Source organism: Paroedura picta, chromosome 16 (genome assembly GCF_049243985.1).
Source record: "Paroedura picta isolate Pp20150507F chromosome 16, Ppicta_v3.0, whole genome shotgun sequence".
NCBI classification, from domain to species: domain Eukaryota; kingdom Metazoa; phylum Chordata; class Lepidosauria; order Squamata; family Gekkonidae; genus Paroedura; species Paroedura picta.
Genome location: NC_135384.1, coordinates 29,525,127 through 29,550,714, shown reverse-complemented (window position 1 = coordinate 29,550,714; position 25,588 = coordinate 29,525,127). Strand labels below are relative to the sequence as shown.

The 25,588-nt window shown below is 50.0% G+C and overlaps 2 protein-coding genes across 2 annotated transcripts; one reads left to right on the top strand and one right to left on the bottom strand.

The window, feature by feature from the left end:
- Positions 1–50: 50 nt before the first annotated feature.
- EFTUD2 (elongation factor Tu GTP binding domain containing 2) lies at positions 51–20,182 on the bottom strand. Its single transcript, XM_077313139.1, has 28 exons — positions 20,035–20,182; positions 18,670–18,783; positions 18,006–18,171; positions 17,535–17,613; positions 16,909–16,984; positions 16,002–16,067; positions 14,975–15,010; positions 14,764–14,854; positions 13,697–13,779; positions 13,139–13,305; positions 12,826–12,950; positions 10,456–10,519; positions 10,271–10,361; positions 9,729–9,864; positions 9,113–9,240; positions 8,196–8,389; positions 7,616–7,727; positions 7,057–7,197; positions 6,426–6,527; positions 6,174–6,256; positions 5,239–5,325; positions 4,672–4,798; positions 4,057–4,144; positions 2,535–2,653; positions 2,283–2,377; positions 1,685–1,838; positions 753–860; positions 51–633 (listed from the first exon to the last, which is right to left on the bottom strand). The coding sequence occupies exons 2-28, from the start codon at positions 18,772–18,774 to the stop codon at positions 538–540; spliced, it is 2,919 nt and encodes a 972-aa protein (XP_077169254.1). The 5' UTR covers positions 18,775–18,783; positions 20,035–20,182; the 3' UTR covers positions 51–537.
- Positions 20,183–20,335: 153 nt separating this feature from the next.
- Positions 20,336–24,779, top strand: DNAAF19 (dynein axonemal assembly factor 19). The gene is made up of 5 exons (XM_077313140.1): positions 20,336–20,494; positions 20,919–21,077; positions 21,710–21,930; positions 23,031–23,163; positions 23,925–24,779. Exons 3-5 carry the CDS (start codon positions 21,794–21,796, stop codon positions 24,381–24,383), a joined length of 729 nt encoding a protein of 242 aa, XP_077169255.1. The 5' UTR covers positions 20,336–20,494; positions 20,919–21,077; positions 21,710–21,793; the 3' UTR covers positions 24,384–24,779.
- Positions 24,780–25,588: the final 809 nt, after the last annotated feature.

Here is a 25,588-nt window from a genome sequence, read left to right as displayed (position 1 = left end):
ATAAATAAATGCTGCAGGCAAAACGAGTGAGACGGCATACACTCCAGAACCAAACTGACAAGAATGTTTTTATTTTATTACAAACTGTAAAAATATTTATGGTCTATGCAACTGCCCCCGGCTCCGTTTGGACATTTCGCCCGGCTTCAGCTCTCTGGCAGCCAAGAGCCCTCTGCACGCAAGGGAACAAGCCCCCTTTGGAGCGGGCCCGTCTCCTGCCTGCGTCTTTCAAAGACTGCCTCGCAGTCCCCTTTCTGACAAGGTCTCCCGGCTGCTGGCAGAGCCCCAATTCAGTGGGAAGGGGAACATTTTAAGCTGGGAATCCTCACACCTGCGGATGGACAAACTAATGCGGTTTGTGGTGATCTATTTTAAGACACCGAGCGACGTTCTCTTGAGGTGGGGCATCCGATCAAGAGGAGACACGCGTGCTCTCTCACAAGGGGCAGGCTGAAGACACGAGGGAACAACAGTCACACGCTTGAACCCCTGAGATCACATGGGGAACCCCTGAGATCACATGGGGAACCCCTGAGATCACATGGGGTAGTTCAGAACCACGTCCTGCTTGGCCAGCTCCAGCAACATGGGGTCGTCGAAGAACTTGCTGATGCTCACATCTTCGCTCAGGCCCTGCAGGAGAAATGGGTGCTGGTGGAGCATCACACTAGGGTGGGTGGGGCACGGGAGGAGGGGGGAATCTGACAGCAGGAAGAGGCCGGACGGACGGCCGCTCTCCTCCGGCACCTTACCTTCCTGCGCCTGGTCTTGATCATGAACTCCCTGGCCAGGTGAGGAGCCGGCTGCGGTTCCAGAGGTCGGATCACGATGCTCTTGTCCAAGGGATCACCCGGCACAATCTGGGAGGCGGGAAGCACCAAGCAGTGGGTGAAAGGATCCTAATTCTCTCGCACCCTCAGGCCAGCGTGGGCACACGGAGAATGTATCACTGGTCGCTCAGGAGAGGGCTATGCCGCATAGTTGTCCCTTTCAAACTATATTTGTGAAATGGAATACCTGGCCAAGACGGATTTTGTGGAATGACAGTGCTGGGAGGGAGCATCACTTCTCTTAGTCCTGCAAAGCTTCCTCCTACCTCCTGCCCATCCAGGGTCATTAGTGGTTTATTATTCCTGCACTCACAAAATTTACTTGTTCACTTGTGTCCCATCTTTCTTCCTGAGGAGGAACCCAAAGCAACTTAATTGTTCTCCTGTCTTCCTCACAACAATCCTGCATAGTAGGTCAGGTTCAAATCCCCACCTTGACGTGGAAAAATGCTGAGTAATGAACAGTGTTCAGATTCAGGTGGGTAGCCCTGCTGGCTTGAAGCAGCAGCACAAAGCTTGAATCTGGTGGCACCTTTGAGACCAGCAAAGTTTTATTCAAGGCGTAAGAGTCTGTGTGTCGGACAAAGTGTGCATGCACATGAAAGCTTACACCTTGAATGAAACTTTGCTGGTCTCAAAGGTGTCCCTGGACGCCAGTTTTGCTCTAGCATAATTCAGGATGCAGAACTGGATATGGGCAGCTTTGAGGCTTGATGCCATTTTTGTCGGGCACAAGACTGGCCAACCCGTGCCCCAGCTGCACAAGTCAGTCGTGTGTCCCGCCCCCTGCCTGTCCCTAATGGGACCCAGTGGACTGGGAGTCTGAGTGCTGATTGGCCTCCTCCTCTGCTGACCTGCCAGTGGTGGAAGACGGAGAGCGAGAACGCTTGGCCCTGGGTGTGTGTCCTGAGGTCCGTCTCGAACCCAAAGGAGTCGATGGCGGGGATGAAGGCCTTGATGGTGTACAAAGGAGAGCCTGGGATGGGTGCGTCCTGCGTCACGTGCCCCCTGCAAGGAAACAAAAGGCATCTCAGTTCCCCCCCACAATAGCTGCTCCTCCAGGGCCAGCTCAGGAGATCACCTGTGTTTATGAGAGGGCAACCAAAGACCGCTGGGCGGGCATCTGGGGCATAACATACCGGACATGAGCTACCCCGGCCCCTTTCATTGGCTGCTACTGGCGAGGAGAGGGAATGAGCAGGATGGTGACACAAAATGTGGACGGTCTTATTTGCTTATTTATCATACGGTGCGTGTGTTCTGTACCAAGCAAGAGACGTTCAGAGGTTGGTGACCACTGGCCAACCCCCGTGATGGCATCTGGCAGACCAAACGCAGGTGGCACCAGAGCTGAGGCAAGGAAAGGTCGAATGGCCACCCAGAGTGGGCCCTTTCCAGTTTCCCACTCCCAGCAGCCTGGCTACCGAGAGGTTAACGCACACGGCCACTCACCTCCGCCGGGCTAGGACAGTGTAGACGGCCGACACGCAGTCTGCCGGGGCTTGGACCTCCACGAAGTAATAGGGCTCCATCAACCGTGGGGTGGCCTGAGGAAAGCAGGAAACCGGGGGAAGGTGCTCACTGAGCAGACGCCCCAACAAGAGGTGTCCGTGTCGGGACAGATTGCAACTCCCCTCACTTCAAACCCCGGTTTGTAGGCCCGTCTGGCATGGAGGCCATGCCAGGAGCCGCAGGAGTCCTTACCATGAGGAAGGCGGAATAGACCACCCTCCTGGCTGTTGGGATGATCTGCCCCCCTCCCCGATGCAACGGCTCCTGGGCAATCACCGCGTCCAGGATCTTGAACTTGACGTTGCGGATCACTGAGGACAAAGGAAGACAAACACATTGGGGGACGAGGACAGAAGCAGGCTGGCCAAAACCGTGCAGGCCGGGAAACACGTAGCCAGTCACAGCAAGGTCAAAAGCTCCTGCTTATTCTCCTGAGACCCAAAGCCGCCTCGTTGGGTTCCACAAAGATCTTGTAAACAGCCACGGGATGTTGTTCCCCTGTCTGATGACTCTCACACGCTCAGAATTGGCAAACTGCCAAACTATCTGCAGCAGAGGACTGGCTGCCGAAGATGTTAAAATCATCGGAAAGGGCTCAGCTTCCATAATTCATTAGAAAAAAGACAACTTCCTGAATGACTAATTGGAAACCTCTTATTTACTTCTTGGAAGAAAGAGAGGAGAAATGACTGGATGACTTGTAGTTTGAGAGATTTAAAAAAAAAACAAAGGTACTCACTTTAATTTTAAGAAGTAAATTTGGTATAAATAGATAAATATGACATATAGAATACAGTTTATAATCTGGTTGTCTGGAGACTATAAAAATTGTAATGGAGCTAACAGGTCTGTTCTTTGCTGTGTTTTTTGTTTGTTTTTGTTGTGGACCCAGTCGGAGTCTTGCTACCTTTTAGAAAACCAGGAATAAAAATTCTTGAAAAGCTGCTGAGTATTCAGAGCTCTTTTCTTTAAAAGTTTATTTTGGCCTCTGATTTACTGCCGAGCCTGAAGTAAGCGGAGGGAGGGCTCATCGCTGGGTACCTGATTGGGCAAAGGCCTCTGTTTTTTAATGCAATTGGTCAAATCAGTCCCTGTGCAGGAGCATCTCAACGCCCTTCAACCTCGGCTGTATTTCAGATGTTCAGGGCGAGAGAGCAGAGATCCAAGAGTGAAGCAAGACGGGAAAGTCAACGGCTTCTGGCAAGATCAGGGGGAGGTGATTCACCTCCCCCCCTGCCCCTGGGACAGACGGATCAGACACACCACAGCAGAGTCACCCCCTTGCTGGGCACGGTTCACTAGAGAAGCACAGTGACCTCACACTGACCCCAGAAAATTATTACAGGAGAGTGGCTGAAACAGTTGTCATCATTTCAGACTCATTGAGAGAAGGCGACAAGCTGGAATGGGAAGAAGAGCTTTTGTATCCCACTTTTCACGTCCCGAAGGAGTTGCAAAGCAGCTTACAAACACCTCTCCCTTCTTGTGCCCACCCCAGGCACCCTGTTGAGGTGGCTGGTGCTGAAAGAGCTCCAAGGGAACTGCTCTAAGAGAACTGGGACTGGCCCAAGGTCACCCATGGGCTGCATGTAGAGGAGGAGGAGTGGGGAATCGAACCCAGTACTCCAGATTGGGGTCTACCACTTTTAACCACTATGCCACGCTGGCAGGGAGAGGTTTGGAGGTGTGTGGGCAGGGTTTCCCCCCCACTTACGCTCATCGCAGAGGGGTCCTTCTCTGGTCCCCCACTGGAAGCCCTGCACGATGCTGTCCTTCACAGAGCCCAGCAGGGTTTTGTCCACCTGCAAAGAAGCAGCGTTATCTGTAGACTGGAATCACACAGAGCCGGAAGAGACCTCCAAGGGCCACCCCGTCTGCTCTAACTTCCCTTGTTCTACCTTCTGTGCTTCAGCAATGCACGCTAACATCGCATTAGCCTTCTTAGCTATGCACCCACCACACGTTTGCAGATGGCCCCCAAGACTCATTCCTGGTACTATCCAAGGAGTTCAGGACTTTCTTCTCTGCAGACTACATGGCATGGCCTCCTCCCCCCCCCCCCTGCAATCCCGGCTCTGCAAACCTCAAAATCTGGACATCTTCAGTTAAATATAGCTTTTACTGAGTCATGTGATGTGTGTGAGTGTGTGTTTGCAACCCCCCATGAGCATCATTTGCACAAATTATTTCAGGGTCACAGGAACAGCCACCTCGGGAAGTGCTGGCTGCGGCACATGGGCCTGAATGCAAAGCTGCCTGGAGGGAGGGGCCTTTGTGCCACACACGCTACCCCCCCCTTCCCTCCCTCCCAGCCCTACTCAGCGCTTACCTCGGAGGGCAGGGTGTCGTCCACCAGGATGTTGGGCCCTGTGGCATCCGGCCCGAAAGCCCAGATGGACCGGGCAGCCAGTAAATCCCAGTCGTACTTGGTCTGGAAAAATTCTCCCAGCTTTTTCCTGACGGAAAACGTGCAAACATTACAGGAAGAAGGACGGCGGGGTGTGTGTGTTTGTGTGCGCGCATTAAGCCAGTTGAGCTACCTTGCTCAGCCCCCAACCCCAAGCGGATAGAGTCCCAAGATCCGAAACAGATATTTGCCGGCCCCCCCGCTTCAGCATTTCTTTGGAACAGACCGCAAGACACCCCCAGGAAACGTTGCTGCACCAGGCTTAAAGCACCAAAGGGCCTTTTCTGTCCCTGCACTGAAATGTCCTTGGGCTCGTTAACTGGTTAGTTTGAGTAAAAACCTTTAAGGTCCGTTAAAAACGAGCCAGGCAGCAGACAGTGAATGACTTCTTAGAATGTTGTTATTAACAACTGCAAGAAACAGGTGCTTACTTAGAACAATTGATTGTTTGTATCCACACCTGCGTGTGCCCCCCCTCCCCCTGCGTACCGATTCCACGTGATCTGCACCACTTCGTTCTCGATGTCTTCTGCCAGACCCTTTTCCAGGGGCTCTGCTATCATGGTGATCTTGTTCCTGAGCAGAAGGAGAAACGGGATTCAGCTGGGCCCCGGGGTGAGGAAGAGGAGGGCGGAGCCGTCTTTTCCACAGCTACAGGGAAAGAGCAAGGGAACCAACCACCTGCTTGCTCGGGACAAAGCCAGAAGGGGAAAATGCCAGGTGAGAAGTAAGAGATTTTACAAAGCCCCTAGTGCAGGGGTAGTCAAACTGTGGCCCTCCAGATGTCCATGGACTACAATTCCCAGAAGCCCCTGCCAGCAAATGCTGGCAGGGGCTTCTGGGAATTGTAGTCCATGGACATCTGGAGGGCCGCAGTTTGACTACCCCTGCCCTAGTGTTTTGCCATGCACGCTTCCTCGGAGGAAATCAGAACATTATCCTGGTGCTGAAACTGTCCACAGCAAATGAAAAGGACTCTGTAAAATAAATCTACTACTGACCGTCTGACATTTTTTTTCCTTTTTGTTTTGTGACATATTTCTGGGAGTAGCTCATCCCCCCCCCCCCTGCCTCATCCTTGCATCTCTGGGAGACATCTTTAAGAAGGGCAAGCATAGAGGAAGGAGATAATCACAACAACAAATGAAGAGGAGCTGTTTTTTTATACCCTGCTTTTTACTACCCAAAGGAGTCTCCAAGCAGCTTACAAACACCTTTCCCTTCCTCTCCCCACAACAGACACCTGTGAGGGATGTGGGCATGAGAGAGCTCTGAGAGAACGGAGACTGGCCAAGGTCACCCAGCTGGCTGCACGTGGAGAGAAGCAGGGAACCGAACCCAGTTCTCCAGATTTGAGGCTGCCGCTCTTCACCATTCCACCAGGCTGGCTCAAAAGGTCACCTCACTCCCATCGGCAAACTTACTTCTTGTTGGGCGTCTCGGCAAAACACTTCAGGGAAGAGGTTTCCACGACCGTCTCGCAGAAAGTTACCACGGGATCGGCGACCTTTAGGAATGCAGGCAGAGAAATGAGTAGCGATCTAAACAAGCGTCCCTTCCAAATGCAGAGTCCCCGGGAATTCCTGCAGGACGGCCGCCCACCCTTCCCCTGCAAGCAAGCCAAAGCCGAGCCCTTTGCCCAGGTCCCAAGGTGCTTCTGGGGTCCTCTCCAGTACCTTGATGTCAATCTCCGAGTACATTTTCCGCAGGTCGTGCATCACGCAGTCAAGGTACAGCTCGCCTGTGCCCAGGATGACGTGTTCCCCGGACTCTTCTACCTGCAGGGAGGGACAAGGTCAGGGTGAACTTCTCACACGTACCGATAACCGGGATGGCTGCGAGGAGGAACAAGAACCGTATCGCTGGAGCTGGAGGTTCTGTAGCTAAACCAAGACTCTCTCTTTGCAGGCCAGAAAGACAGCAGGGACCAGCTTCCAAGATGCCCATCAAGCCCTGGTTTATTTAGTGACCAGCGTGCTGTAGCAGTTAAAAGCATTGGCTTCTAATCTGGCAAGCGGGGTTTGATTCCCTGCTCCTCCACGTGCAGCCAACTGGGTGACCGTGGGCTAGTCGCAGTTCTCCCAGAACTGTTCTCACAGAGCAGTTCCCTCAGAGCTCACTCAGCCCCACTCACTTCACAGAGTGTCTTGTGGGGAGAGGAGAGGGAAAGGGGTTTGTAAAACACTTTGGGACTCCTTCCAATGTGAAAAGTGGGGTATAAATAACCAGCTCTACTTCAGCTCCTCCTACTTTTTGCCGCCTTTCTCTCCACCCCTGCCCCCCGTCCCCTCCTCTGGGATCGCGCACCTTGGTGGTGAGGGACGGGTAGCTCTTGTTCACTTTCCGCAGGCCGTCCAACATCTTGGGGAGCTCAGACGGGTTTACCGGCTCCACCGCGATTTTGATGACGGACGTGGTGTTGAACTTCAAGGGACGGAAGATCTGAGCCTGAAACGAAAGCAGCCGTGTTGGCATCCAAGCCTTTCTCCAAGGAGCTTGGAGAGGCACCGGGGGGGCATCACTGACCAGCCCCCACCATCGCCTTGTGAGGGCTGATTCAGGTGGGTCTCCGTGCTGGCCTGAAGCAGCAGAACAAAGTGTGAGTCCAGTCAGGCACCTTGAAGGCCAGCCCAGTTTAATGCTGGGGACAAGTTTCCAAAAATAAGCAGAGGTCACAGAGGTAAGCAGTACAAACGTAGAAGTTTCCAGGTAAGCACACACAAAAGCTCACCCCCTGAATTAAACTCGGTTGGTCATCAACCCTTCATGAGGACGACCTCTCAACAATCCTCATGTTATTTAGGACCTCCATAAGGGAAGACATGTTCCGTTAAACAATTCGATTGTTAACTCCCAGCATGCCTACCTCCTCGTTGCCCCTGGGTTCGGTGACAGTGGCCGTCTTCACAATCGGCTGGTCGACCCCCTCAATGAGCACCCAGTTGCCGGCCGGGACTCTGTTGACCTCGATGTGGTACCTGAAATAACACACACAAGAGAGGGACCTGTGACAGCTGTTCTGGTGCTCCTGCCTCTTCCGAGACAGGAAACGGTTGTTGGTTTTCAGGGGGAAGCAGTTTCAGCCCCTCTTTCTTGGATCCAACCCATCAAGCTAATGTGAATATTTCTGGAGATTGGCTTTTGAACTGAGCGAGTCTCTTTCCAAGATCCAAGTCCTCCAGACTGTTTGCCAGGTACTAAAGCGACCGCACAGAGCCGGCACAGGTGAGCTGGGCAAAGACCGGAGCCAGGATTCCAAAAGGAAAGCCTCACAGCCCCCAGCTACAGGTGATCCTGCTCAGCCCCCAGGGATGCTCTCCCGCCTACTATCAAGCAACAGCAGAGGCCCCACAGGCTGTCCCCACCTTCATGCGGCCCTTCTGACGCCACGTGCGTAGAAGGCAAGCACTGACATCCTCTGAGAGGCCCCTCCCAGGGAAGCCCACCTGGCCACCGAGATCCACAGACGGCCCACTGTGCATATTTGGGAATCCTCCTCATCCTCCAGGGTGTAGTTTTCTCCCAGCACTTTGACGGGCTGCCCCGCATGGATGGTCCCGCTCAGCACCCTTCCAAAGGCGTGGAACTGGACCCCGTCGTCCGTGCTGTACATCTTTGTGGTGTGGCACATGAGGGGGCCCTTTCCAAACAAAAAGATTAGGGGAGGGGGGAATCAGTCCACATGTGGGCAACCATCAGAGTGTACAGCTGGTTCAGAAACGGTCCGTCAAACACCTGGACGGCAGCAGCCATCGTTGAGAGGGGGAAATGCTAACTTGCACAACTGGCTGTCTTCAAGCAGCAGCTGGACACATATTTCTCATGGAGACTTTAGGCTGATCCTGCACTGGGCAGGGGGTTGGACTAGATGGCCTAGAGGGCCCCTTTTAGTCTATGAAATTGCTAAGCGGGGGTGGAAAACTGGGAGGGCTTCCGGAGTTCTGGCCCCAAGAGTGGACCTCCTGATGGCCCCTGAGTTTTAGCCACTCTGATGGGCCATTGGCCTGACCTAACAAGGCTTCTCTTATGTTCTTATGTCTGGGGCAGTGGTGCTCTGTCTCCTTGGAACTTGGAGGGGGGGGGGGCAAGAGTGGGAGGGCTTCTGGAGTTCTGGTTCCACTGGTGGGCTTCCTGATGGCACCTGATTACAAACACTTTCCCCTTCCTCTCCCCACAACAGACACCCTGTGAGGTAGGTGGGGTGGAGAGAGCTCTAACAGAACTGCTCTGCGAGAACAGCTCTAAGAGAACTGTGACTGGCCCAACGTCACCCAGCTGGCTGCATGTGCAGGAGTGAGGAATCAAGCCCGGATCCCCAGATTAGAAGCTACCGCTCTTTAACCGCTACCCCGCCCTTCCTTACGTCGGGGTCGCACTCGCTCATGGCCTCGCCCAGGTCAGAGTCCACTCCTCCCGTGTAGGTGTGCTCGATTTTGGTCTTGGCGCCAGCTTTCGGGGAGGGGATGTGCTGCACACACATGTCCACAAAGCCTAGGAGAACACAATTGAGAGAGATTGGCAGGGGAAGAAAAAAGTTAAATGGGATGGGGGAGAGGGGAGCTTGTGTGCAACCATTCTCACCCCTTCCCAGGTGTCAGGATCCCTATAGGAAGGGAGTCCCACTTGCTCCTGCAAGGGACTTGCTGGCTAGGCCTGTTGGGCTTGTGCAGAAACCACCTCCATCCCCCGTGGAGGGGCTGTGCATCGACAGGAAGGTGGAGTGAAGAGTGGTATCTTCGTGGGACCAATACTCCTAGGAATGCCACGGAGCACTGACCGGGAACCAGATCTCCCCAGGTGTAACGTGGAAGCCCTGCCTTTTCCATGCCGGTCTGTCCGCCTGAGACGGGGCTCCCTCGTTCTAACCCACAACGCGGACTGCAAGAGCTGCTCGGCTCCTGCTCCGGCCCTTCCAGCTGCGCCCGGACGCCTCCTGGACCGGCAGCCTGATGGGTGGGAATGAGGCTGGCTGGGCTCACCTGTGAACTCTCCGAAAAACTTCTTGCAGACGAGCCTCAGGAGAGGGCGGATGTTGAGCTTGAGCTCCTCTTTGGTCAGGTGGATCCCCAGCTCGTCCAGAGTCCTGGGAAGGGAGGTGTCCACGTCCCCCACCACCTGCGGGGAAGGAAGGCAGAGCTCAAAACACCACAGAAGAATAGCCAGACCGTGGGCAGGATTTCTGGGGCGGAGATGGCAGGAGCGTCAGGGCGAGAGAACTGGAAACTGGCTGGCAATTCAAAAAGAACACCCGATACTTGCGCGGACTTGCAACTATAGCTCTGCAGCTGTAAGAATGAGATTTAAAGCAGACATCTGCATGGTGTTGGATTTTGTTCACGCTCAGCCCTACATTCTGCGCTTTCTCTGAATGGTCCCACGGAACCCACAATTTGACCACGAGATGGAGGTATGGGCAAGGTCCACTCCAGGCTGTTCTGCTTCTTGAACGTATCTAATTCCAGCAGGCTGCCACGCTGACATCCGCGCCCTGTGGGTGCCCAGAGAGGCTGGGGGGACATACCTGGGCCAAGATCTTGTAGAGAGGCTCCAGAATGAATTCCACAAAGCTGCGCTGGGAACTGCTGGTCGGAGCCTTCTTCGTGAACTTTCTCCTGGGGTGGGAAAAACAAGGAAGCAAACCAAAGGAAAATGGGAAAAGTCGAGTGAGGAAGGAAAAGAAAATAACCACAGAGAAAGGCTCCTTACGTCTTCGGGTTGAAGTAGATGTCTCCCCAAAGCCTCTTAGCAAATTCCTGGTAATTGATGTCTCCTGTAAGGCACAGAAAGGGAAAGGGACCTGAGCTTTGCAGCCAACTGTTGTGTGGAGCTTCCACCTGTTGGAATATCAGAGTAATATTCCCTTCATTAGCAGAGTGTACAATGGCTAAAAGCTACAGCAGGAGCCATGTGTTCCTTACAGGCAAGAAAACAACAAACAAACCGAGACTTTTCTTGGCCCCTTCAAACTACTTTCGCTGCTTTATTACAGGAAAACACATTTCTAGATAGGATAGTGGAGAGACATTCTAGCTGGCTTCGTGGTGCCTTCATGGCACCAAGATGGAGAAAGAGGCCTGAGAGAGGGGAGGAAGAAGTAGGAAGTTTGTCCCCTAAGAGCATCCGTCCAACACCAGCTCCTGAGGATCAGGCCGATTAGAAGCCTCCGCTCCTAACCGCTACGCCATGCTGGATGGCGAGAGAAGGGACACACCAAGGCAAGGGGCACAGGTTCACTGAGGGGCTTTCAAGACAACAGAAATGACTTGATGGACAGAAAGAGGGTGAACCCACCACCTACCGAGGAAGCTGTGAGGACTACTGGAGAGAGACTCTGGGGAATGTGCCACAGAAATGCTAGCTGGTGAGTTTAAGATACAGAAAAAAACCCTTGAACTTGGGACTCCCTAGGCCTAAGAGATGTGACTGCATCCGCTTTCTTGCCCTGCACGGAAAAAGCAGCAAAGTGGAGCAGCAGCCGTAGGAGAAGCACACGGAAAAAGAGGAAAGAAACATTAGGGGTAGGAAAGGGGAAAGCTTTGCAAGCCAGGACTGAAAGCACAAGAGGATTCCAGGCACGGCTTCTGCACGCTCCTGGGTGTTGATTAAGCCAGCAGGCTCCCGAAACTCTGCCAAAGCGGTCGACTTTGAAACCCTGTTCGTGAAGCCGACAGTAGGCCTTTCATTTCAGTGAAAAGCAAACAAACTGCCTTTCCCAAAGCAGCCAGCCGAGAGTTACTTTTAAAAGATGCCCGTGCAAAGGAAGAGCGAGACCTTCCCCCTAACCCCCAGCACAGAGACAGCTGAGCCTCTTCCCCGCGAGAACAGGCCTGGCACCAAGAGGCAGGCAGATCCTGGACTCTTTCCTCGGCAACTGCGCAGCACCGCTAGAAGCTGAGCACAACAGAGCGTGCGGCAGAGAACCCGCTTTCCAAAAAGCCACCCCTCTTGCTCTTTGATTTCTCAATGATTTTGTTTCAAGAAGCCTCAAGGCCTTACACAAGCCCTGGCGCATTCAGGCAGCAGAGGGGTAAAGTTCTTCTGTGCGTGCACAAAGGAGCTAATTCCCCTCGTTCGTCACAGGTCTACGTCAAATTAAGCATATGTTCAGTCCTGATCTGTCAGCACCTCGTGGGTTCACTGTGAAAATGGGCGACCAGGCCTTTGACCCGGGGTCAGCACTGAGAGGTTGTTGCTAAGAAAAAGATGACGCATTTCCACCTTCTGTCCCAGTTTTACCCAACGCTTCTTGAGAGGAGAAAAGGCCAGCCGCAAAGCTCATAGTTACAGCAGTCTGCAGGGAAGGAGGCCCGAGGTATTCTAGGGAGCTCTGGGTCGCACAACGTGTTTCTCTGTGCTCCCCGCTGACCAGCCTCCGGGCACCAAGGGGTGGACGCTTGACAATTGTGCCTGTCAGTGTAGCACTTTGGTTTGTCATCACAAGACAGAATGGCCACCGTTCGCTTACAACAGGGAGGTGATAAAAGGCTGCTTTGCAGGGCCACAGCTAGGGGGAGAGTCGATGGGGCAGCCTTAAGCTGCTAACAGTGAAAGCTGCTCTCAGTCTGCATGGCCTACCCTTCCATCGAGGCAGCCTGGGCCCTGGGCCTCTCCTCCTTGCCCCACTGCACTCAGATAGACTTGAGAGATAGCGTGGTGTTGTGGTTAAGAGTGGCAGCCTCTAACCTGGGGATTCAGATTGATTCCCCACACCTCCTCCTCCACACGCAGCCAGCTGGGTGACCTGGGGCCAGTCACAGTTCCCTTACAGCTGTTTTTGCAGAGCAGCTCTCTCAGAGCTCTCTCAGTCCCACCCACTTCACTGGGTATCTGTTATGGGCAGGCGAACGTAAGCCACTTTGAGACTCCTTCAGGTAGTAAAAAGTGGGGTACAAAAAAAAACAGCTCTTCTTGCAATTCGGTGCGTACACACATACATGCACAGATGAAGCTCAGCATTGAAAAAGCTGAGTGAGTGTGCATGCATAAAGCACGGCCTGATTCTGTAGAAGAGGACAGCCCTGCAGAAAGATGGCTGAGACGTCTCCAGCACGCACACAGATTTTGGCCGCTCCTTACCATACATATCGGCGTAGATCTTGGCGAAAGAGCCCAGCGTGAAGCAGATGCTGTACTGGGAGCTGGCGAAGCAGACGTTGCCCAGGAGTGGAGAGAGGATCAGATTCTCATCTGTGGAGTACATGCTGCAAACCAAGGAGGCAATTCTTAAAAACCAGATTTGCAGAGTTGCTTTTTACTGAACAGAACATGGAAGGGGGGCAGTGGGCGAGAGGCAAAAAGAGACTGACCTAACAAAGGATGGCAGACATCAGAAATCTTTTTTGTGGCCTCAAAAGCCTTCAGAAACACCTCAAAAGCAGTGTTTGCCTACCTGATTAAGCCGTTCACTTCATCCACGATGTGCCGGAGCTTGTAGTAGGCATCGGTAGGGGGTAGCTTCAGCTCCAGGATCAGCCGGTCGATCTTGTTAATACACACGGTCACGGCCAGCCTCTCCTGCACTGCGTGCTTGATCAACCTCTCCGTGTTGAGCATGACCTATGGGGAAGTTATGGTGAAATATGAGGAATCAAGCCCTGGTCCTGCCCCATTTTTGTTTGTTTGTTTTTGGTGCAAATCCTGGTCCCCTGAAATGTTTCTTCCGGATGCAACTTCCCAGTCATTTAAAGCTCTATTCCCCTCCCATTTTTAGTGGCCACAATGCCCAAATTATTCCCTCCTTCGTCCATTTCAAACCAAGTTACAGCATTCTAGATGAGCATCTCATTCTGGTTTCAGATTCCAGTTCTTGGCTCAGCAATGTAGGCCTCTGGCTGCCACCTTGCTTTTGCTTTGAACAGAAAATGTTCTTCCTTCTTCCAAGGCAATCCTGCGGACTAAGGACTTTTGCTTCCTCTGGTGTTAGTGGGCAAAATAGAGATGCACTCACCCCCTCGGCAGCGTCAATAAAAAGCACCACGCCATCCGAAATGCGAAGACCAGCTGTGACTTCATCAGAGAAGTTTACGTGACCTATAGAGAGTTAAGAACAAACCACCACAAGTGGAAAGTCAAAGGAAACAGAGAAGAGGGCAAAAACCTGAAAAACCAGCCCTGGTTTGATCTGTTGTAGTTCATAAGTTTCTGATGTGTGAGGCCAAAGGTACTCCTCACAACTGGCTTAGGTCTTTGTCTCCTCTTTTTCAGTACAAAGTTTCTTTCTCTTCCATAGAAAACTATTCTATTGTTTTAAGCTACCTGGTGCTCTGCTCTCTCTGCATATTGAAACTCTGCCAACAGGGTTATGGGCCCAGCACTTTCTGCACTGGAAGCATGCTAGACCCATAACCCTGCTGGCAGAGTTTTAATACGCAGAGGGAGTGAGAGGCACCAGGTTGCTTAAACAATAAAACGGAAGCATCCTCTGGTAACTTTCATCAGTGTGTTCATCTTTTCTGTAATTGTAGGTTTTTGTTTTTCATCAATATAGGCTGTGTTGCAAATTTTTACAGGAAAAAAGATTCAGAAGAGGCTATATGGCCTAAATTAATATCTACACCACCTTTTAAAGCTATACCCATGAATATGAGAACAGCAATGCACAAAATATGCACTAGATGGCACTATGCCAGTTAAAATTCATCATATGCAACCCCAAAAGATACTGAAAAAACTGTAGGTGAAATAGTTCAACATCAAAAAAATAAATAGATAGAGGAATTAATAATTAATCACACTGAAATAACAGTTCAATGATCTCTGGCACAAAGAAATAAAAATCCCTGTGAGTGCTAATCTGCTTGTGGTCCCTGGCCCCACAGAAGCACGCCTGGCTTCAAGCCGGGACAGGGCTTTTTTGGTCCTGGCCCCTGGGATGAGTTCCAGGAAGAGCCGAGGGCCCTGATGGAGGGCATCTGTTGCAACCGCTGCTGGCTACCCACCGAAATCAGAGCCTTCATTAGAAAGTTCATGTTGCCTTTATTTCATTCATGGCATGGAACTCTCGTGTTTACCCACCTGGCGTGTCCATGACGTTGAAGAGAAACGATTTGCCTTTGGTGTCCGGAAGAACAATGGTCACCGGAGTGCTCTTGATCCCAACTCCTCTCTGCGGGGGGGGGGGGGGGGGGGGGAGGATAGGTCAAGATTAGGAGTGTGTGATAGCAAGGGGGATATCACAATCATGCGGGAAAGCGTACAAAAAGGTTTAAGTGCTGGAGATGCTTACCTCTTGTTCAGTGAACAGGATATCTGTGTAGCAGAGCTGGGGGGGGGGAGGAGAGAAAAACATGCTCAGTGTACATCAAAAGCATGAATATTTTGTTCCTATGCACCTCAATTTCCTCTCCTTTAGTTTGTCAGAGAAACAAAGGAAGAGATGGAAGAAACCAGAGAGAGGACATTGCTTACCTGACTACTGATCGAGTTAGGTTTATGGCATGGGGGAATCAGAAGTGGGCTGGCACAAAACAGGGTATCGGCGTACAAAGCATCTTTAGAGAGCAACAAGCAAAAGAGAGGGCCCTGCCCCAAGGAATTTACAATCTAGGTTACAACAGCAGATGAGGTGACAGAAGGAGGGTAGGAAGAAGCTGGCAAGGGACTGCATGTGTTTGTTCACCGCCCTGAGCTGGCCTCCTCACCTATGAAGATTACTTTTACATTTATTTTAGACAGAGAAGGAAACTGCACAGTAGCCAGCAGCCAGCTGTACATTCCACATAATAATGGGGCTCCTACAGAAGAAGGAAAACTGGTTCCAGGCCGAAGCGCATGAAACACTGTGAACCTCCACATGATAGTAGCTGTACCATTCGCATCCATTGATTTAGAAAACACCTAATGGCATAATAAATAAATTAATAAAATGACAATGCTTAGTGTGTATTGCAATACACTTGCAACACTCTTGCAATAACTTCCTGGTCCCCTGGGTGAGAGCCAATGACTTAGAAAAAGATGGACCATGTTCTCTCGCTTGTTCTCAACTTGTGCCTGGGCTACAGAGCCTTCTCCCTGATGTCTTAGATGTCTACAAGCAGGGAATTCCATCACAGCAGGGGAGTAAACATGTGACTCCCGGTATGAAGTGGCACAGCGCAGGGCCAGGTTTGTCAGCTCCGCTAGAACTGGGTCTTAGGCAGGACACAGGATGCTCATCAGGTGAACAAGGCAGGACTTGTTTTCTGTTCCAGGTGTCACATCCCACGTATGTTATGACCACAACCCCCAGCCACAAAATACAATTAACTTACGTCCTGGTCGTACCGCTTCCTAATCTCAGGATGAGTCTGCTCAATCAGGCAATCCACAAAGCAAGTCTGAAAACGCAACACAAAAGCTGAGACATCAACTGCAGCCAAATGAATTCAGTTTTCTTTTCTGATTTACACACAGAATTTATCAGTGCCACAGTTAACAGGTGCAGCCTAGTTCCCCCCTACAACAAGCAGAGTTTTTAGGTTACTCAGAATTTTCATAGAGAGCATGCTGGCCCAACCACTAAGATCACTTTTACTTTAAAGATTTAGAGAACGCTGTATATGCCATTAAATGCCAACAATACCCCTCTGTTCTTTACAAGAGGCAAACCCTCCGCTAAAGAATTAATGGACACAAGTCTGACAGCAAAAATCACCGGACTGAAAAACCTGTAGGGGAACACTTCAACCTTCCAGGACATTCAATAAGGGACCTCAAGTAGCTGTTTTATTGCAAAGGAACTTCAAGAACAGACTAGAAAAGGAGACTGCAGAAATGCAAGTTATTAAATCACTCAAAACAGCAGAGTACCCAGGACTCAACAAGGACATAGGTTTCTTATCTCACTATATATGCTAACCTCATTCAACTCTTATATCCACATTACTTACAAACCCCTCTTCCTTTTATTTTATTTGGGACAGCGTGACTGTAATGTGATTTAAGTAGTACGTAATGTAATTTAGAATCTAACTCTCAGGACAAGATAACACCTCAGCACAGATTGTCACTTGTGGGGATGTTTCCATGCTTGGGTGGAGAGGGATGTGGGCAAATTTGGGGGGAACCATCCTAGCAATTTCTAATTTCCCAGGTATCTTTGGAACAGTCTGAATATGCAACTTCAATGTACTGGCTACCCCTCAGCTGACTCCCCCACAAGATATTCACAGGCTGTACCTTGCCGTGGTGCAAGTGGCCACAAAGTGTGACATTCCGGATCAATTCTGAGTTGTCCATCAAGTCAGCTAGAAAGCTGAGAGATCGAAGAGGGAAAAAAGCCTTTAGTGGTGAACTTTGCTAGAAATCTTAGTACCAATAAAAGAACACAGACAAGTTTTTCATTAGGTGACTAGCTACAGCAGGGGTAGTCAACCTGAGGTCCTCCAGATGTCCATGGACTACAATTCCCATGAGCCCCTGCCAGTGTTTGCTGGCAGGGGCTCATGGGAATTGTAGTCCATGGATATCTGGAGGACCACAGGTTGACTACCCTTGAGCTACAGTATCCCTTTTAGGGTTATCAGTCCCCCTGTGGGGATGAGGAATCCCACATCCCCACCTCTCATATCCCACATAGTTAGAGAGTGAGGTGTTGAATTATTTTAGAAGTGCCTCTTGGGGTAAAGGAAGAATGAGGAAGGACTGGAATTATGGAGCAACAGGGAAATATACAGAGCAAGTGAAGATATTGCACCGGAACAAAATAAGGTAGGATATCAATTTTAATCAAATTTGTTGACTTGCAGCCCCTCCCCCCCCAAGAATATATTACTTGAAAAAGAAGAACAGTAAGCTGTACTCACTCCATCTCATAGACCGTGACTGGCAACGACTGCTCCATAAGGGAAAATTTCTTGGTCTTCACTGGCTTAATAATCGGCTCTGAAATGGGGGAAAAAAACAAGCATGATGAACATTTAACGGAGAAAACAGGAACACCCCCATTCTAGACCATGCGGCCAAAAAGGGACTGGAAGAGAAGGCACACAGCAGTAGACACATACTCTGCATGAAACATGCTCCTCATTCATTCCCACATCTCCCGAAGTAACTGAGCTGGAGAGGTTTTAATTGTTAATGTTTCAGATATGACGTTTGTAACGTTGTTGTCAACTGCCCTGAGCCAGCAACTGGGAGCAGCAGTCATATAAATCCAAACAGAAATCAATCAATGTGCTACATAGGTAGGAATGCACCCTTCCTACATGTCAGCTGCCTTGTCACCCTGCCAACAAAATTCATTCAACCTGAGACCCGCACTCAGCACTTCTCACCAGTCAAGGGCTGTGTGTCTTCTTCCTGCACTATGGTCTCCACCTCTGGCCCATAGACCTCCTCAGCGGTTGGATAGTATTTCTTGTCCTCATGCAACACCACATCCATCCCGGGGTGGTCTTCATCGTGGTCCCCCATGTCGTCGTCATCATCGTCATCATCGAGCTGAAAAAAACAAAGACACGGGGGCAGTTTTCAGCTAGTATGAAGTTTTGCATAGGCACCTTTATCAGATAGCAGCCACATCATCAAATAAACATGTATGAATGGGTTTAACAGGGGACTTGAGTCACATTCAGTGCAAAGCTTCTACATTTATTTATTTTTATGCAGTGCCCTTGTAAACAGTCACAGTCTTGACACGGCACAATTGATTTATACAGCTTCCTCAGTGAATCAGGCTTCAGACTTCATTATTCCATGTTAACAGTGACAGTAGTCAGTTCCCTCTTGTTTTAGGCGCACACTGACAGCTATGAACTTATAAACCATCAGAAGTCTGCATGCACACGAAAGCTCATCTCTCAAAACTTCTGTTGGACTCAAACTTTGTTCTGTTGCTTTAGACCAATTACTTAGCCATGAAAGAAAGTTGATTGATAGACTCAAGTAAAACTATTTAAAAGGCCTTTAGCAACCACAACAGAAAGATCATTTTAGTACCTCATCGAGATCCTTTGAATCCCGGCCCAATTCATCATCGTCATCATCAGAATCAAGTTCGGGACCGATGTAATTCCCAAACTCATCATACAGGTCTGTATCCATTTAGCTGGCCTTTGGGAACAAAGGAAGCCACAAAATTAAACACCTGTGTTTAGTTTGCATTCCATATAGTTTGCTTCAAGCTGTATCCCTGTAGCAACTCTGACTGTAATTTCTCCCTAAGTCTTTCTTTTACAGCCATATTTCAATTTTCTTCTCGCATACTTTTACCATTTTTACTTCCCGACGGCTTTTCCTCCCTCTTTGCCTTGGTTCCCCCAACTCAACGATAACCCACCTTGCATTTTTAAAAGCAAGATTAGAAAACCACAACATTCAAGAAGCTTACAATGTGAAACTGACATCAGGGAACATACCTAGTGGGGCAGAAGCAGCAACAATGGTTGCAAAGCATCAGGAGAAACAATTAATTAAAAAAATAACTTCAATTATGTTCCACTTTTCTCTCCAAGAGGCTCTGAAGTCTGCCTCTCCTTCATTTTATCTGCACAACAACCTTGTGAGGTAGGTTAGGTTGGAAGCATGTAACTGGCCCAAGAACACCCAGCAAGCTTTCTTGGCACCCTAACCCAGGGGTAGTCAAACTGCAGCCCTCCAGATGTCCATGGACTACAATTCCCATGAGCCCCTGCCAGCATTCGCAGTTTGACTAAAGGTAAAGGTATCCCCTGTGCAAGCACCGAGTCATGTCTGACCCTCGGGGTGATGCCCTCTAGCGTTTTCATGGCAGACTCAATACGGGGTGGTTTGCCAGTGCCTTCCCCAGTCATGACCGTTGACCCCCCAGCAGCAAGCTGGGTCCTCATTTTACCGACCTCGGAAGGATGGAAGGCTGAGTCAACCTGGAGCCGGCTGCTGGGATCAAACTCCCAGCCTCATGGGCAGACAGCTTCAGACAGCATTTCTGCTGCCTTACCACCCTGCGCCACAAGAGGCGCTGCCCTGCCCTAACCCAACACTACTAGCCACTAACCCGGGTTAGTGCGCTAAAGGAAACTGGTTCCTGTCTAGGTTAGAAAGCTCGGAGGGTCTGGGTTCAAGTCCCCCTTCGGCTGTCAACTCACCGCCTGGCCTACCTCGCAAGTTGATTGTAGGGGTAAAACGGGGGAGGGCTCGGCTCTGCACATTCTGGCAAAAACGTATTAACGAAATGCAATTCATGCAAAGCAAACGAATGCAAAAAATCGTGCAATTAACACAAAAATCGCAATGAATTCAAAGCAGGATTAGCCAAACACAAGGAACACGGCAAAAGCGGATAGAGAAACGGATGCGCTAAAGAGCCGCGCTAAAAATACGTACCGTTTGGGGAGAAAATCAATGAGAAAAGCAGCCGGCTCCTCCGCCGCTTCCTCGCTCTGCGGAAGGCGCCTCGCACGGCCCTGCAACGTTCCCCGCGCCGTCGCCAGCAAGTGACGTCACCGCGACGGCGCCCTCGAAGGCCCTCCCGAGCCGCCCCGCCCATTCGCCGGATTATTAACGCCAAACGAAAAACAATTATTTAATTTCCCCCTCTCTCCTCGCCTGCCGCACACGTGTATACAGCTGCCCCGTGTATTTATCCCCCCCCAAAAAAAAAGAAGAAAAGAAAGGTGAGGTTTGCGCAGGCGCCTTCCGTGCGCCTGGTTGCTATGGGAACGCGGCCGCGGCGTCGTTGCTAAGGAAACCGCCGCCGCGTCGTGGGAAAGAGCAGAGCGTTGCCAAGCTCCAGGGGAATTCTGGAGCTCTCCCGGAATTGGAATTGCCCCCATCCCCACCCCAGGTAGGGTCGCCCGTTCTTGATTGGGAAACCCCTGGAGACTTCGGGGTCGGAGCCTGGGGCTGAATCCACCCCTAAAGCCTCCATGTTCTCCCGGGGGGAGGCTGGAGGTGAAAGCGAGAGATCCCCAGGCCCCCCCTGGAGGTTGGCAACCCTCCCCACGTGCTGCAGGGCTCATTCTCCTAAAGGAAGGGGCAGCTTTGGACGATGGACGCTGTTGCGTTGCCTCCCTGGTGAACGACCTCCCCAGGCTGCTGCCCTTAAATCTCCAGGCCTTTCCCAAGCCAGAGTTGGCAACCCTGGGGCACGGGCACGGTCCAGGGGCATGCATGCAAGGATGCCCGCAGGGGAACGGGGGGCGGGGCAGTGGACCAGCCAAAGTCTCACTCTTGGTTTTAACGGAAGGATTTTATTCTTTGCAAAACAGGAAAAGCCGCTTTTGCGAAGGCCAGTCGGAAGGACGCAACTTTGTGTGCATCAAGGACGAATAGCAGGAAGGTGAGCTCAGGTGGGTGCTGGCCTGAAGCAGCAGAACAAAGCGTGAGTCCAGCCAGGCACCTGGAAGACCAACCATGTTTTGCTCAAGGTATAAAGCCTTTGTGTGCACCAGGTTTTGAGTCCAGGGGCCCCTGGAAGACCAAGGGGTGGGGGGTTGCTCTCACAAGTCCTGAGAGCAGGAACACTAATATACGAATGCCGGCACTTTTTCTTTTACAATAAACACACTAATTGTGTATAGTAATGCTATTTTGAATTGTAAACTATCTTGAATGCAGCGCTAGAAAAGCACTATTTGGAATGTTATTCCCATCAGAGTTTAGGGATGTGACATTGCTCTGTACTAATTGGAGGGGTATCGAAATGATTTGGAGCTATGGCAAGAATCAAAGTTTGCGAGTTTGCAGAGGATAGTGCGTCTTGGTGAGCTGGGGCAGAGCCAGTGCAGAGCGAATGGATTCTGCAGAGTCAGTTTTGCTTCCGCTCTGCTTTATTTGTACATTTGTAAATAAAACAAATATTAAAAAGACTCTAAGTCTTCAGTGGTCCCTCGTCCAAAGAACACTTTGTTGTGCTGTCTCTGTAACTTCTCATTGCTTGGGGAAGCGGGGAGTATATAACAGTAAGCTTCAGTTATTGCTAGAATAATTTGATTTCTCTCTCTTTTTTATACTGCTGTGCTGCCATCCAACCTCAAATTAACAATTTTGCTCCCGAAAGGTTATTGGGGAGATCAACTTGCTCTACGGAATCAAGGCTGATGCTTTGGCTGAGACATTAGGGGCATCGTCCCTTGGTTCCAAAATGGAGGGCACGATAGATTTTCGTGCTTTGGAAAAAGAGCTGCAAGAAGCTGTAGCTGCAGATGAGAAGTACCAGAGAGAAAACGAGGCCAAGTTCCGAGCTGTACGCCAGAAAGTGGCATCTTATGAAGAATTCAGGTTTGCTTGACGTCTGTCTGCTGGTTCCTTCATTGATATGGTGTAGAAGATGAATCTAGACAAGTATTGGACCATGTGGTCAGTTACTTCCTGACTTAGCTATCGCTGGCTAGCCCAAACATGTCAGATCTTGGAAGCTAAGTCGGGCCCTGGTTATTTTTATTTATCCACAAAACTTCAGAACAAATCTTCCCCTGTTCCTTAGGTAATTTCCTTAGATACAGTTGCATATATCCTTCTGGAGTATCCTCTGCATTCTAACCTCAGGAGGCGTTCAATTCCACCATGTTTTGACCTGGTTACATATCAACTCACCACCAGGGACCCAACAGGAACTTGATCAGTTGTAAAATTTGCTTACTCCTTTTGTCTATTGGGTGATAGGTGCCAAATAACAACTAAGGTAAAGGTAAAAGTATCCCCTGTGCAAGCACCGAGTCATGTGTGGCCCTTGGGTGATACCCTCTAGTGTTTTCAAGGCAGACTCAATACAAGGGTGGTTTGCCAGTCCCTTCCCCAGTCATTACCATTTACCCCCCAGCAAGCTGGGTACTCATTTACCGACCTTGGAAGGATGGAAGGCTGAGTCAACCTTGAGCCGGCTGCTGGGATCGAACTCCCAGCCTCATGGTCAGAGCTTCAGACAGCATGTCGGCTAATTTACCAGTCTGCGCCATAAGAGGCTCTTAAATAACAACTATTCACTGCTTAAAATCCATGAATTATAGCACTTTCTATTGGATAAAAGAAAAGGCTAGCACAAAAAAAGTTGTCCTAAATTCTTTGTTGTTTATTGTCATTTTAAAAGGTGTAACAAAAGTGTTGTTGAGTCTAAACAAAAACTAGGTAATCCTAGTTGTCAGTTACAATAAAAAACTAACATCTCCCTCATGCAAATTTTGTACCTCCTCCTGAGAATCTGCAAGAGGCACTTGCAATGTACGTACTGCAATGAGATTTCTAGGCACCCTGGCATTTGTTATTGTGTTTTTCTTCCGAGCCTTGAGTTAAGTAAAAGACATCTGTATCTGCGGAAACTCCCTCTGGAAATCCAGCGTTGTAATTGCACTCTATAAAGAGCCCTTCTCTGTCACTTGCAGGGATATTGTTTTAGCTTCCCATTTGAAGCCTCTGGAGAAAAAGGACAAAATTGGAAACACAACAAAGGTATTGTGGAACTGCTGTGCAAGAAAAGGCAGCCACCCACAGGAAAGCGGAATGCCGCTGCTGCAGGTGAGACCACTGCAAGTCTTTGGCATCTTTAGTTCCCCTCGAGCTTGTCTTGTTTCTCAAAGTCATTCTTTAGAATTCCTGGTCTTGAATTGGGGGATAAATCGGACGGGGAGTTTGCACATGGCAGACTGTTTGCCCCATTGGGACTCTGCCGCTATGAGTAAGATCATCCTACTCCAAAATTGCTTAAAGATCTGATTACGTTCCTCCAAACTTGGATAAAGCTGACCCTGTCTGGTAGTCCCCCATGCTTGCTAAGTAATAGCTGCATCTGGAACTTCTCTGTGAGAGGGGAATTTTATGCTGCTCATAGACCGTTTATGCCCTGGGAACTTCGTTTCCCCAGCTCCTGTGCAGGAGCACAAATTGGGGGCGGATGAGGTGCACCAGGCCAAATACTCCCCTGTGTGGGTGCAGGAAGAAGTTGGACAACCTGCCACGACTAAAACTGCAGCCCACAGCCCGGCATGAAACCTCCAGTGTATAAATGGTCATATAGTCCTAAGAATGGAAACACGGACCAAGAACTCTGCCCCCCCCCCCCCCCGGGGCCTGAACAGATTGGCTTTAGAATTCAAACAATATGCATTGTATTTTGGAGACAGAATTTCTCAGTGCAGAGTCTGTACAGTTCTTATCGGCTGCTACAAACAATGCCCCTTGTCCAAGAAGGGAAGTTTAAGTCATCTTCACCCAGTGGCTTAGGGAGGGAGATAGTATTCACATGGCTTGGAACTTCTGTCATTTTGCTTTCCCGCCAGGAGTTGCAGAAACTTCCGGAGACTTCATCAGAGTTCTACAGAGGTTGGCGCAGATGCATGAAAAGCAGCCAGGAACAGTACCGCTTCCTGCTTCAGCTCAGGCCCTGGAACCTCGGCCAGATCTTCCAAGCAGATGTTGCTTTTGGTCTCCTGGGGGAATTCCTAACCGTGCTCAGTGAAAATGTCAGCGTCAAAGACCGAGACGCCGTCTTGGAGATCTTAGAAAGCCTTTCAGGCACCAAACGCTTTGGGCTGAACATAGAACTCCTGAGCCAACAGGAGAAAGAGCATTGCAGGCATTTGTTTGAGAAACTGCAAGGGATGGAGGCAGGCCTTACGTGTCCTCCCGAATTTGCGCACAAAGAGAGTATTGCAGTTACCCAAACTAGCTGCCTGCAGAGTGAGGGCCCAGCTGAAGGAAAACTGAAGGGACTGAGGCAGCTTTATCAAGTCCCCTGAATGAATCTGAGCTTGTTGGAACGTGGGGAGGCTACGGACACCCAGCCCAGACTCTTTCCAAGCCTCCTTAAAACAAACGGGAGATGGGTAACAGCCGGCAAGCTTTCTTGGGTATCAGCTGTTCATTTCCATGCGGCTTGTCTAGACCGGATCTCCAGGGGGGTGGTCCATTTGCTCGCTTGCTTCTCTTTGCTTGTGTGAATTCTGCCACCTCCATCCAGGCAGAGAGTCCGCTGCAAATACTTCCAGCAAGCAATTGATTTATGGTATCTCTGCTTGAGATTTTTGATATGCTGCAACAGGTCTCACATACTGATCTCTCTCTCTCTCTCCCTTGCAAAGCAAAGTTGGCACAATCACTTTCAAAGCAACAATAAAGATGTGCGCATACACAAAGATGTTTGAGCAGGTGCAAAATTTCTTTCCTTTACAAATGAATCCTCACAAGCATCTCTTGAGGTTGGGGTTAGGGAAGTGGGCTTCTAGGCAAGAGGGCTGAATTTCACAACATAAACATTATGTTCTGTCCTGGGTGGGCTACAGCAAGGGTGGCAGGGGGAGGGGGAGGTGTTGTTTGTCTGATGTGTTTTCTGGAAGGGCTAGCCAGCATCCAGGATATTGGGAGCAAGCTTTTGATTGACGCAGAACTCTTCTTCAGGCACAAGCTCTAAAGTCCTTTTAACTTTAACACTATTTTTCATATTATACATGTATTTTCATATATTTTTAATGATGTGTTAAATACTTTTAAGCACTTGGCTGTACGTTTATATTTACTTCACTGTTTTGATTCTTTCTTTTCCCCTCTTTTTTCCTGACAACCAATTGTATGCCTAGGTAATATTGGTCACAACTTTCATTTATTCAATATATCAGCCCTCCACTTTTCTCCACCAATGCAACTGTAACTATTGACCAGCCAAACAAGCGTGGCTGAGTATAAACTCACTGAGGTACTTGTCATTCTGTGTTGTTTCATTCAGCCTCCCGCAGCTTCCTGATCTGCCGGAGGGTGGGTTTCCTACTCCCCATCCCCAGCAGCTCTTCTGTAAAGTGGGGGCGGAAACAGCTAAAGCCCAAGCCTGAGGCCTTTCTTGCCACCTGAGAGAATGAAACCCTACAGATTAAGCTGCTTTTAGAAAGGAAGGAATAAGAAGACTTTGACCTGCAGGATCATACAGTGTCCGGCCGTGCTGGAGAGGAAC